Genomic DNA, 13977 nt, shown 5'->3' with positions numbered 1-13977 from the left:
TAGCTTCCGGGGCCGGCGCTGTGGCACAGCAGGTAAAGCCACTGCCCGCAGTGCCGGCATCCCATTCAGGTGCTAGTTCAAGTCCCGGCTGCTCACTTCCGATCCAGCTCTCTGCTATGGCATGAGAAAGCAGCAGAAGATGGCCCACATCCTTGGGCCTCTGCACCTGCGTGGGAAGACCTGGAAGAAGCTCCTGTTTCTGGTTTCAGATCTGCACAGCTCAGACCGTTGCGGCCAACTGGAGAGTGAACCAACAGATAGAAGACCTCTCTCTCTCTCTCTGCCTCTCCTTCTCTCTGTATAACTCTTAAAAAAAAAAAAAAAAGAATTTAGCTTCCTAGAATATTTTTTCCTAGTATATTGGTGTTTTATTTCTCTTTCCCTGGCTACTATCTCTTAACTTTTTATGCATTTATTTTTATTTATTTGAAAGGAAGAGAGAGACAGAGATCTTCCGACTGCTGATTCACTCCCCAAATGCCCACAATAGCCATGCCTGAACTAGGGCTGAAGTTGGAAGCCTGAAACTCAATCCAGGTCTCTGACAGGAGTGGCTGAGACACAAGTCCTTGAGTCATCACCTGCTGTCTCCTAGGGTGTGAATTAGTAAGAAGCTGGAATTCTGTAACCCCACATGATCTTTTAGTTTCAATCACTCTGTTTGGGATTTGTGTACAGGAAGTAGCTGGATGCTTTCATTTTACTGTATATCTGTTTGGGTGAGTTCAAGGAGTCTCAGGACCCCAAGGAAGTACAAGCCTTTGTCAGAGTTTTCCAAGATCTCTGCTTTCCTCTCCTGGTCAGTATCACATGGTTTTCCTCTAACAGCTGTGGGATCCCGCCACCGCGACCTTCACCGCAGCTCAGGCCTGCCTCCTGGCGCTTATCTGCCTGCTTTTCTATTTAAAGCTTTCTTACCTTATGAACCCCTTTCCTATATTGTTGGTGAAACTATCAGTTTCTCACGTCTTTCCATAAACATTACTATAACGGGGACATCTTCAGCCCAGATCAGGTTCTTTGCTAAATCTCATAATCATCCTGTCCTCTTTGATGAGAACTTATTTGCAATTGCGCATTTATTAACAGACTTTATTAATGTCTGCCTTCCTCTCCAGTTTGAAAATAGACATAGTTCTTTGATGTGTACAACTGTAAATCTCCACATTTAAAATTCAGTGTCTGACCAATGACAGGAAAATATTCTCCTTGAATGAGTTAAATACCAGTAGAAACAATAGATTTTCACACTCCTTGCCCCTTAGGTAGCTTAAAAAAAAAAAAAAAGTTATGCTATCTCCTGGATCTCTAAACTCTCTTTTAAAGCATTATTTTGTATCTTAGCTAAAATGTATTTTTTTTTGAGGTTTACTTTATCAGGCAATTTTCTCTTCTGACCCTGACCATTCACTCCTGTCATGGAAGACCATAGAGAGGCAAAAAAATATTGCTGTTTTATATAAACCTGTACATGAATATGAAACTATGATGATAAAAGTACTACAACAGGCCGGCGCCATGGCTCACTAGGCTAATCCTCTGCCTGCGGCAACAGCACACCGGGTTCTAGTCCCAGTAGGGGCGCCGGATTCTGTCCCGGTTGCCCCTCTTCCAGGCCAGCTCTCTGCTATGGCCCAGGAATGCAGTGGAGGATGACCCAAGTCCTTGGGCCCTGCACCTACGTGGGAGACCAGAAGTACCCGGCTCCTGGCTTCGGATCAGCGTGATGCACCGGCCACAGCATGCCATCCATGGCGGCCATTGGAGGGTGAACCAATGGCAAAGGAAGATCTTTCTCTGTCTCTCTCTCTCTCACTGTCCACTCTGCCTGTCAAAAAGAAAAAAAAAAAAGTACTACAACGCCAGAAAGTCTAAAACGTGGATCCACTAGGATTTTATTTAATAGGTCTATGAAAATAAATTTTGTTATTACTTACTTGTTATTACTTACTTTCTTTGTATTATTTTTGCTGCTAATATATTGTTTATTACATTTATCCTGTTACATACTGAGAATTAAAGTTTAAAAAAGTAATCATCTTATATGATCTTCAGTGTTTAATAACATCTTATTATAACCATAGTTCATATAGTCGAAGTCCTCACACTGAAAAATTTCAAGTGTTTATTCGAAATGATTTTCATTTCAATAACTATATTTGAACACATTTGAATATGGTGTCTTCTTACAAATACAATAGCCAGTATTTTGACAGTCTTCAGCAATTATCTGGCCATATTTTATAAGCATGCATTTATTACTGACATTCTCATTTTCTGGAAGTTGAAGCCTGGAAAAGAATATACGTTCCATTAAATTCCAAATATACTTGATACATAAATCATATTTTTAAGTCCTTTACATGTTGAATTGGTTATAAAGAAGCAGACAAGTCATTTTCTCAGGTTCTAACAACACAAGTAATGAAGGCTGTATTAAGCAGTATCCAACATTAAAATCTGGAATTCAAAATGTCAACATCACCTTTAACTCTGGCTACCATCTCTGTGATCTCAACTCAGAATTTTACTTGGCATTTACACTATTTTCTTTCCACTTTTGAGGAGAGGAAGAGAGAGTGAGCTCACATGTACTGGTTTACTCCCCAGTGCCCAGAATGGCCAGAGCTGGGCTACGAACAGAACAAGGAGCTGAAAAGTCAATCCAGGCCTCCCACATGAGTGGTAGGAACCCAATAACTTGAGTTCTTCCTGAGTCTGCATTAGCAGGAAACTGGAGCTGAGCAGGTACTGTGATGTGTGACGAAGGTATCAACTGCTAGGATAAACACAGGCTCCTTTAAGTTGGAATTTTTAATAATAGGTTCTGCAGTATACACAGTACAATAAATTGTGGATAATCATAAGTAACAACTAATTCTTCTTTGGAAATGTCTACTTTCCTTCTTCCAAATTAGAGATTGGATGTTCATACTAGAAAGTATACATAATAATTTCAAACAATTATATATTTCATATAATGAGGACCAAACAATTCAGGAAATATTTCATTAAAATTCCTGAAGGTGGGCATACATCCATAAGACTGCCTCCAAAAGTTTATGAAAAATTGAAATTAAAAGATACATTTATTTTTAAATCCATGAATAGATTTTTATATGTATTTTCTATGAACTTTTTGAATCCTTCTCATATGCTTGGCTTTCAAACATTTTTTAGCAAAATAAACATTTTCTAATTCCATTTTTTTCTAATTTTTAAGTATTTTTCTGCTACATTAAGTGGAGTAATTAGCAACAAATAGAAAATGACTTAGGAGCCTAGATGAATCAGACATTCTAAGATGGCAGAATAGGGAAGGGAAGACGGCTATAGGCTAGGGGTAAATAGTAAAAAAAAAAAAATTTAAAAGTACATTCTCAGGGAGCATTAGGGAGAAACCGCAGTGGAAACTCTACAGAAGGCAGAGAAACACCATGCATCAGTGTGGAATTGCGAATATCAGCACAAGCGCAGCCACAACACAAGACCCCAGAAGCCAAGAGCCAGCTTTGGAGAATGAGGTGAGATGAGACTGCAGCAGCCCCGGGGTCTGGTGCTGTGTCTGGAGGGAAAGCTTGGTGTGAATCTGGCCTGGAGCCCTAAGGGGGATACAGTACACGCTAACCCAGTGGGAAAAAAATGTGGGGCATGTTTCTCTCTCCCTTTCCCCCCACAACAGCCTCCTGTAACTGAGAAAGGGCAAGCACTATTGTGGGCATAAACAGCAGCAGCGGAAACTCGGGCACATATGCCCAGCAGGTTGTCAGCAGTTCAGGTGTGCATAGCCAGCAACTGTCAGGGAGAAGGCGACACTGTGAAATGAGTAAAGGTTGCGGCTGGCAGCTCATGTGCATGCATGTGATCCAGAGATTCTAGAAGAGAGAAAAATCTGTGTTCCACGCTGACTTTAAGACTAGCTGGGAGGATTGACAGGGGTCTGGACACCCACACAGGACTGTGAGGTGCCCCCAGCTGCTCAAGGTATCACAGGCTCTGGGGCTCAAACCCCCAGTGCAGCACCCACAGGAAGCAGGCTCTCTCTCTTTCTGCCTCTCTGCAGCTCTGCCTTTCAAATAATAAATAAATAAATCTTTAAAAAAAAGAAAGAAAGAAAACAGTGTAGATATACATAAGAAATCTAAAAATAGATCTATCATATGACCCAGTAGTTCCACTCTGGGGATTTTACTCAAACAAAATGAAAGTTGTTGAAAGACTTACCTGTATCTCCATGTTCATCGCAGCTCGATTCACAATAACTGAGATATTAAATCAACCCAGATGCCCATAACAGATGACTGGTCAAATAAATTATGACATATATACACTGTGGAATAATATTTAGCAGTAAAAAAAATGAAATCCTATCTTTTGCAACAAAGTGATGTAACTGGAAACCAGTCAGTGAAATAAGCCAGTCCCACATATTAGATAATACATGTTTTCCCTGATCTGTGATAACTAAAAGAGTACATAGAAAGTAATGGCTCTCATACAGCTCCTGGTTCCTGGCTTCAGACTGGGCCAGCTCCAGCCATTGCCACCATTTGGTAAATGAACCAGTGGATGGAAGATTTCTTTCTTCCTATCTCTCCCTCTTTCTACTTTGGCCTTTCAAATAAGTAAATCATTCTTTAAAAACTTGATGCACTAGCACTGTGGCATAATGGGTAAAGCCACTGCCTACAGTGCCAACATCCCACATGGATGCCAGTTCAAGTCCCAACTGCTCACTTCTGATCCAGCTCTCTGCTATGGCCTGGGAAGGCAATGGAAGACGGCCAAAGGACTTGGGCCCCTGCACCCATGTGGGAGACCTGGAAGAGGCTCATGGCTCCTGGCTTCGGATCGGCACAGGTCTGGCTGTTGTGGCCAATTGGGGAGTGAACCAGTGGATAAAAGACCTCTCTCTCTCTCTGCCTCTCCTTCATTCTGTGTGTAATCATGACTTTCAAATAAATAAATAAATTTTTTTAAAAAAATGTGATGCATCCATAGCTTAGAGTAAAATAAACCACATTAAAATTAAAATTCCAACTATGAAATGTACTCGGTGTATAATCTTATACAAATTTATTTATTCAATTATCATTTAATAAAATGTAGAATGCTAATACTTCAGTCATAGAACAATTTAAATGAATTATAAAAGTAAAATGATGAGTAAAATAGTACAGCAACTATTTTACTCTCTTCTTTTGCATCTATGTTTTTCCTGAGCAATGTATTATAAATACATACCATAAAATACAGCATCGAGGTGCTGGCACTGTGGCTCAGCGGGTTAAATCCCTGGCCTGCAGTGCCAGCATCCCATACAGGCACTGAGTCCCAGCTGCTCCACTTCCTATCCAGCTCCCTGTCAATGCACCTGGGAAAGCAGTGGAAGATGGCCCAAGCCTTTGGGACCCTGCACCCACGTGAGAGACCTGGAAGAAGCTTCTGGCTCCTGGCTTCAGCCTGGCTCAGCCCCAGTTGTTGTGGCCATTTGGGGATTGAACCAGCAGATGGAAGACCTCTCTGTTGCTACCTCTCTTTGTAAGTCTGTCTTTTAACTAAATAAAATGAATCTTTAAAAAAAATACAACTATCCATATCCATATTAATTATTTATATTTGCATGAAAATAATACTATTCTGGATAGAACTTTTAACACATCAAAAGACTTACTTGTCCAAAGTAAGAGCTGTGCCATCTAGCCAAACCCATATCAGTTTTTTGTTATTGTAATATAAACTGATCCAAAAGTTTTCTTGCTCTAAGCCACATTCCATCTTTGACAAATTTTTTACAAAATTCTGCAGAGTGATAAGGAAACAAATCAGATACTAGAACTTTACATGAAACAGAAGAATATAACGATTTAAATATGTATATGTCATTTACAGCTTCCACTTTGTATTCTCTGTCCTGTAATATTGAACAAAACATGGAGCAATTGACCTAGATCCTTGAGTCATAGCTGCATAAGAATTATCAATGACTCATGTATTCACTGAGCAATTATTCTTAGTCCACATTAAACCTGCACATTTTGTTAGGTGATGGGTTGTATGAGAAAATATGCCTGATTACTACAGTTGCTTAGACAAGATTAAGCACCCAAAAAATGGAAAGACATCAATTGAGCCTTTGTAATCAGTAGTACACATACTACAAGAAAGGAAGTGAAGGAAAAGACTTAGAAGGAGATTTTTATTATCACTTACTTACTTGAAAGAGAGAGAGAGAGACAGAGAGAGAGAGAGAGAGAGATCTTCCATCTGCTAGTTCACTCCTCAAATGGCCACAACAGTCAGGTTGGCCCAGGCTGAAGCCAGGAGCCAGGAATCTGGTTCAGGTCTCCCACCTGGGTGGCAGGAGCTCAAGTCTTGGGCATTCATTGCTGCTTCCCAGGCACATTAGCATGGAGCTGGGTCAGAGGTGGAACATCCAAGACTAAAGCAGCACGTTAATATAAGGTGTAAGTGTCCCAATTTGTGGCTAAACTCACTGTGCCACAATGCCCACAAAGGTGATTTTAACAAAGAATATTTTCCAAGGGGATTGTCCAATAAGCCAAAATCTTTAAAAATGAGAATGCATTAAATATGATAATACAGTTTGGGAGAGGGCAGGTGAAGGAGATAAAAATCTACCACTGGGGCCAACACTGTGTCACAGAGGATTAGGCGACTGCCTGTGAGATTAGCATCCTAGATGAGCATGAGTTCAAGTCCTGTGTGCTCCACTTGTGATCCACCTCCTTGCCAATGTGCCTGGAAAAGCAGTAAAAGATGCATGGATCTCTGCCGTCCACAGAGGAGACCCACTTGAAGTTCCAGGCTCCTGGCGTTGGCCTGGCCCAGCTCCGGCTATTGCAGCCATTGGAGAAGTGAACCAACAGATGGCAGATTCCCTTTCTCTCTCTGTCTCTCTCTCTCTCTCTCTAACTTTGCCTTTCAAAATAAGTAAATAAATCTTTCCAAAATAAGTAAATAAATCTGTCAAAGCAAATGAGACAGTATTAGCAAAGCATGGACAGATAGAGTACAGGGAAGTCGTGTCAGTTTAAGGAAGTTTCATGGAGACTCTGGCTTGCTTCCCTTGGAACAGTGTAACGGAGCTATTTAGAGTGGAGGAGGTCAAAAACGTAGGTAGAAATCAGGTTGCAGATGGCCTTATGCACAAGTTTTTTGTGCTTTATCCCAAATGTTAAGGAAAGCAACATATATATTATTAAATTACACATTCAACATTACAAAGTGAAATGATTTCCATGATTTCAGTATAAAAAGTACTTTAGGGGGCTGGCGCCATGGCTCACTAGGTTAATCCTCCGCCTGCAGTGCCAGCATCCCATATGGGTGCCAGATTCTAGTCCTGGCTGCTTCTTTTCCAGTCCAGCTCTCTGCTGTGGCCCAAGAGGGCAGCAGAGGATGGCCCAAGTGCTTGGGCCCCTGTACCCACATGGGAGACCAGGAAGAAGCACCTGGCTCCTGGCTTCGGATCGGCACAGAGCCGGCCGTAGCAGCCATTTGGGGGGTGAACCAATGGAAGGAAGACCTTTCTCTCTCTGTCTTTCTCTCTCTGTCTATAACTCTGTCAAATAAAAAAAAGTACTTTAGAAGAATATAAAATGTGAACAATTGCTAAAAAATATAACATTTTCTGACACTTAAAACCCCAAGAATTTAAAATACAAAACATTGTCTTTACCATCTCTTCTTCAATATCCAATCTGAGAAAACTTGAACCTGAACCAATGCAATGTTGAGAACATTCTTTCCAACGAAGCTCTTTTCTTGAAACATGGTAACAGTTTTCTCCATACTGATGCCAGTTGACTGGACAAATAGGACATTCCCAAACTATGCAAAGAAAATTAAAGAATATAACAGATTTCCTTCCATCAACGCAAGTTTATATCCAATACATCCACGTAGCAATTTTACCATATAATAATAAAAATAGCACTTGAATTTTATGTTACAGGTATATACACTTAAACTTAGTATTAGGTTTGTATTAAATTCATAATTCCCCTCTTTGATAATATTTTCATCTCTAGATTCATAAAATTCATATAGGGAAACAAAGTACTTCTCTCAAAAATTATAAAAGTAGCAACTTATAAGGAAATTTATCCATTATAATAACTGTTAAACATTATCAATATAATTTTATATATGTTCAATACTTTAATAACATATATGTCTATTAGAAGAAAAATCTGTAATCTTAAAGAGCTAGATGAGCAATACATAAATGAAATCATAAATAGGTGCCTACTCAATGTAAACCACAAAACTATATTCATCCTTGGGTCTGCATTTGATAATGCCATTATTTGACCAGGTAGCTAACATATTCATAAGACTACAAGAAAAGAACTCTTTTACATACAAGTGGATTTGATTTATATATACTTACATGTATCCAGTTACAGATATAAGGCAAAATAGCTAAAACACAGTTAATTCTCTCCTCTTTCCTGAAAATAGTTATGGATCAGAGACTCTTTAAAATTACCTGTTTCATTTTCTGCCTCGTCAGAAGAAATATTTGTTGGGTATTCTTCTGCTTGAAATAAGTTCTGATTCACTGAAGAGAATTTCATACAATCAGTTTTGATTTTTATTTATTGACATATTTTATTTTGAAAGGGAAAGAGATAGAGATAGGTCACATACATATAATCCAAATACCCACAATAGCCAGGACTGTTCCAGGCCAAAGACAGGAGCTCAGAATTTGATTTAGTTCTCCCATGGAAGTGGCAGAGACCCAAAGGCTGGAGCCATTACTTGATGCCTTCCAGCATCTGCCTACAGGAAGCTATAATGAGGACCACAGCCAGAACTTCAATCCAAGTGTTCCAACACGGGATGTGGGTAACCCAAGTGTCATCTTAACTGCTGTGCCAAACTCCAGCCTCCAGAATTGTCAGTTTTAAATTCACATAGAAAAATCATTAGACATTTCTATGTGCAAGACACTGTATTAACTTTGGAAATGCAAAAATGATTAAAATATCACTTGCTTCAAAGAATTGAAATTAAATAAGGGAGGCACAAAAATAAGAATTAAACCAAAAGCACAGTAGGAAAACGAAGCATGAGATGAAGTATTAAGTCATTAAGTAAGGTTCATGATTTACTTAGAAAATGTGCAATGATTGGATAAGTCTGAAAGAAAATATCTCCAGTTCTATACTAAGAACATAACACATGATCAAGAAATTCAATCAACTAACAAATATGTTAACCTCAATAGTTTCCCCCTACGAGGACTGGGAAAGTGGGCTTCTGTTTCACATTGTTACTTACACTTTGCGGCTAGAACTCCTACTGACAGAAGCAGGATGAGGCAAATGATCCACAGAATCACTGCCACAATTTTCCATGGAGAAGGAGAAGAAATATCTATAGGGAAAGATGAGTTAACCGTATCACATCAACTTGCGAACATTTATTCGGAGTATTCGGAGTCCTGCTTTGTCCTTCAATGTGCTAAATGACACAGATGGCTCACACTCCAAAAATAGGGACAAAGCAAAATCATAACTCATTTGTGTGAATTAGACTCCTGAATTCAAAAAACAACCAAGTGCTTTTCTGCTATGTTTCTTCTGGTAGTTAGATGGTTTGAGGTCCTGTACTAAAGTCTTTCATCTATTTCCAGGTGAGTTTTGTGCTGCATGTAACAGAAATCCACTTTCACTCTACCGCTGGTTGACAGTTTCCCATCATCATTTCTTGAAGAGACTTCTTTCCCCATTGTATTTTTGGTCACAGCGTTGTTTTGGAAAATGTGTGAATTATTTCTGAAATCTTTTATTTTGTTCTGTTCTAAATGTCTGTTTATGCCACTCATATTGTTTTGATTATGGTAGCTCTGATATATATTTGGAAGTCAGGAAAGGTACTGTCTCTACCTTTGCTGTTCTCGCTCATGATTGCTATGGCTATCTGCTGCCTTCTTGGTTCCATATGATTTTAGAATTATTTCTCTGTATAATAAATGCCTTTGGGATGTTGATAGAGTCTGCAATGAATCCGTAGACCACTGTGAATAGTATGAACATTTTAACCATTTTACTATCCTTCCATGTATGCATTCCTTAATTTAATCAATGGCTCATGATTTCCAGTGTACAAGTCTTTCATCTCTTTAAGTTTATTGCTATGTTATGCTTTTAATACTATTATAAGTAAAATTTTCTTAATTGCTTTTTAAATAGTTTATTATTAGGACTGAATAACACAACTGATTTTTATGTTGATAATTACATCCCACAAATTTTGTTTACCAGTTTTAACAGGTTTTTTTAGCTTTAAGGTTTTCTACATGTAAGATTACACCATTTATTTAACCAGGTGAGTTTTGTGTTGAATGTAACAGGAGCCCACTTTCACTCTACTGGAGAAAGGGAGAGAGAGACAAAGACAAAGAGAAATCTCCCTTTCACTGGTTCACTCCTCACATACCAAATCAAAGTTAGGAGCCCAGAACTCAATCCTGGTATCCATGTATGTGGCAGGGACATGACCACTTAAGCCACACACAGTTGTGCATTAGCAGGAAGTTGGAATTGTAGCCCAGCCAGGAGTTGAGCCTCTACACTCTCATCTGAGATGCAGGCACCCCAAATGCCCACCCCTCTCTTTGGTTCTTGATGTTGATCTTTATTTTTACAACAGTTGTGGAATGTGATAGCAAAAGCACAGGCTACGATAGTAAAAATAAAGAAGTATAATTGTACCAAACTAAAAAGCTTCTGCACAGCAAAAACAACAAAAAATAAGCAGTTGAAAGACAATCTACAGAATGGTAGAAAACCATAGATCTGATCAATAGTAACATCTGAAACATAAAAATAAATTGGGGGCCAGCGCTGTGGTATAGCAGGTAAAGCCACCGCCTGCAATGTCGGCATGCCGTATGGACACTGGTTTGTGTCCCCACTGCTCCACTTCTGATGAGCTTTTTGCTATGGCCTAGGAAAGCAGTAGAAGATGGCCCAAGTCCTAATGTCTAAAATAGGACTGACCTTTGCTTTGGCGAGTTTCAGGCCTTCGCCTTCTCTGCTGAGGTCGCACATTAGAATAAATTACTCCCTCTTCACGCATTACTGGAGGGCAAAGGTAAAGTAAAAATAGATTTTAATTCATATAAGTGGTGAAACCAATAACTAAAATTGATGTTGAATAAAATAACATTGAGTTTGTGCTCAGATTATAAGTAATTTGGATATAATCACAAACATAAGCACATTTTAAGTATAATATTTTTTACTTAGTGAGTTGAGGTACTATACCATTTTTGGTTCCTTTCCTAGTTTCCAATTACAATTAAAATCTACAAATATCATTTGCTGGTAAGTAAAAATGCAGCACATGACTGATCTAAAGAGTTCACAGCATTCTGCAGAATGGAATTGGTCTCTCAGAGCAGTGTGGTCTTTGAGTTCCTCCTTGGATGCACCTGCTTCTGCCTTCTTTATTGCATCCTCTTCCACTCCCACATACCTCCATTGTCCGATTATTCCACTGGTAATGCTTTTTCGAAGTGGCATAAGCACTTCTCCAGCCTTCATTATTTGTTCAAATTCTTCCTTATAGGATACATTTTCCTCCTACATTGGCTCATTATAATTCTAGGTTATTCAATCTATAAATCTAGTTCCACCTCCTTCAATGATACGCTGAATGCCAAACCCTTCAATAACAATCTCTTCTAACTTTTTCAATATTTTTAATTACCATCATTCCATTCATTAGCTTCTCATTTTGATTTCCTTAGTGTCTCCCCATATTTTGAATTCCTTAATATCTCCTTCTTACTGCCATAATTGTTTATTAGATTTCATTATGCAATATAAAACTCAATTCAATTAAGCTATAAGACTAATGTTTTGGAAAGTAAATAAAATATTTCAAGAAAAATTTGAAAATTCTGTTTCATTAAACAAGTTAAACACATCTAAAGGAATTAATGTGAAAAATTTTTACTGCTGAACTAGAAAATTATATGTTCAAGTTCTTTAGAGTCAAAACAAGGCTATGAGGAATTAATTATGCATTATCTCAGTTGAATTTTGTATTCCCTTTGTTTTTTTATTTAAATTCATTTCAAAACATAACTTTTTAGATATTACAAAGTCTGACATCAAGTATTTAAACATGATGATAGTAATAAGTTAAATTATTAAAAAAATCTTACAATTTTTGTCTTGTAAATTTAAACCTTTTATGAAATAAAAAAATTAAAATAATAAAAATAAGCAATGTTAATTAGACTAGCTTATTTAAGATAGTTCAATCTCACCAGATTTCTCATCTAGCATTGCCTTTTTTCTTTCAGTAATTCCTGTCATTCTCTCTTCTTTGTCCTTTTTTCCTACCCTGTCATTTATGCTTTTATTTTCTTTGTTCTAAATATATTTCAAAATCATATAGACACGTAGAAACATATGATAAAATTAGAAGAATACATATATGTATATACACCTGTTTATCAATGGATCAATCTATTTGAATATATCACTTAGATTTTCTTCAATTCAACTTTTCTCAAACTTCTGAAAAATACTCTTAAGAAATACATTGAATAACTGGAAAATTACAAATACCTGATTTTGAGAAGATGTCTGAACTTCACGGGTTGCGTATATGTGTATATCCTGAGAAGAAGCAGAGCTTATGTCTATGGCGGAAGTCTGAATTTCAGAATTATGATGTTTTTCTTAGTGTAGAGCAAGAGCCTGGGAAAGAAGACAATAAAAGATAAAAACACACAGGCTTATAATACTTTAGTCTGTGCAGAAGAGTGCTCTGGATGTAACCACACAGGAAACTGCTTTACTGCTGCTCAATCTGGCTCATCTTTAGCCTGGGCCTTTCATCAGTCCTACCTTAAGTTACATAAGACACTGGTACATTTGCACTAATGCTCAGTTTCACACATTCCTTGCATTGTCAAAATCATTGTTGAATACATCACTGAATACATCATTAATCATTTAGCAAATAGTTTCAAATCTTCTAATGTACCTTTTTTAAAGCATTCTGCTTTTAGGATTTATTTATTTATTTGAGAGGCAGAGTTACACACAGAGAGAGGGAGAGACAGAGTGAGGTCTTCCATCTGCTGGTTCACTCCCCAAATGGCTGCAATTGGTGGAGTTGGACCAATCCAAATCCAAGAGCCAGAAGCTTCTTCTGGGTCTCCCACATGACTCCAGGGGCCCAAGCACTTGGGCCATCTTCCACCATTTTCCCAGGCCATTATCAGGGAGTTGGATGGGAAGAGGAGCAGCCAGGACGTGAACCCAGCACCCATATGGGATGCCAGTGCCACAGGCAGAGGCTTAACCTACTATGCCACAATGCCAACCCCTTAGGCTGTTTTTAGATGTGTAAAACACACTCAATTAATTGGTAATTTCCATATAGTCACTCTTGTAATGTCTCTTTCTGAACACTTTCTATGAGTACTAGTTGCTATTCTTTCCTTCATCATTAGGTGATATATATAAGACTTTTCAAAATCCTCCTGGTGTGTTGTTAGTGGGTTGACCATCAATTCTAGGAATATCATTCTAATAAATAAGTGACTAATCAACAAAAATTAAAATATTAATTGATGTATTTATGTTCATGTGAAACTCAATTTAACAAAATAAACTCATTCTTGGTGTGATAAATATTCAACACTTTAAAAATTCCAGCATTGTTTTAGTTTAGTTAGCTAAAACTTAATATTCACTTTACACTTTTATCCTGTTTGCTTATATTGTTTATTGATTTTTTTTATTCAACTAAATATCTTTGCCTTTTAATTTGAGTTTTAGGCATGTGAGTTCATATCTACTATCTTGCTATTTGGCCCTTCTGTTTTTTTATTCTAATGTATGTCTTCATCCTACATTTTGGTAAACTGAGTATACTGTAGGATTCTGTTTCATCTCCACTCCTATCTGTAACTTCACT

The 13977-nt window shown here is 38.0% G+C and overlaps 1 protein-coding gene across 2 annotated transcripts; it reads right to left on the bottom strand.

Moving 5' to 3' along the window:
* Positions 1 to 1883: 1883 nt before the first annotated feature.
* Positions 1884 to 12911, bottom strand: LOC103349040 (natural killer cells antigen CD94). 2 transcript variants are annotated; one of them, XM_017343376.3, is made up of 7 exons: positions 12618 to 12911; positions 11037 to 11117; positions 9313 to 9408; positions 8516 to 8587; positions 7703 to 7854; positions 5675 to 5802; positions 1884 to 2291 (listed from the first exon to the last, which is right to left on the bottom strand). In XM_017343376.3, the coding sequence occupies exons 2-7, from the start codon at positions 11113 to 11115 to the stop codon at positions 2147 to 2149; spliced, it is 672 nt and encodes a 223-aa protein (XP_017198865.2). In that variant the 5' UTR covers positions 11116 to 11117; positions 12618 to 12911; the 3' UTR covers positions 1884 to 2146. The 2 variants fall into 2 exon arrangements, with proteins under 2 accessions (XP_017198865.2, XP_069904553.1); XM_070048452.1 differs by lacking the exon at positions 5675 to 5802 and having other exon boundaries at positions 2103 to 2291; positions 12618 to 12752.
* Positions 12912 to 13977: the final 1066 nt, after the last annotated feature.

Source organism: Oryctolagus cuniculus, chromosome 9 (assembly GCF_964237555.1).
Source record: "Oryctolagus cuniculus chromosome 9, mOryCun1.1, whole genome shotgun sequence".
Lineage (NCBI taxonomy): Eukaryota > Metazoa > Chordata > Mammalia > Lagomorpha > Leporidae > Oryctolagus > Oryctolagus cuniculus.
Note: the sequence above shows the minus strand (reverse complement) of the source record. Positions and strands in the feature narration are given on the sequence as shown.

What these genes read in the sequence shown, in the direction of transcription:
- LOC103349040 (XM_017343376.3), bottom strand. Translation starts at nt 11,115, where the DNA reads ATGCGTGAAGAGGGAGTAATTTATTCTAATGTGCGACCTCAGCAGAGA. An exon ending in TGAAACTCGCCAAAGCAAAG is followed by an intron (nt 9,409 to 11,036) that starts GTCAGTCCTATT and finishes CTTTCCCTATAG; the next exon opens with ATATTTCTTCTCCTTCTCCA. An exon ending in AGGAGTTCTAGCCGCAAAGT is followed by an intron (nt 8,588 to 9,312) that starts GTAAGTAACAAT and finishes AATTCTCTTCAG; the next exon opens with TGAATCAGAACTTATTTCAA.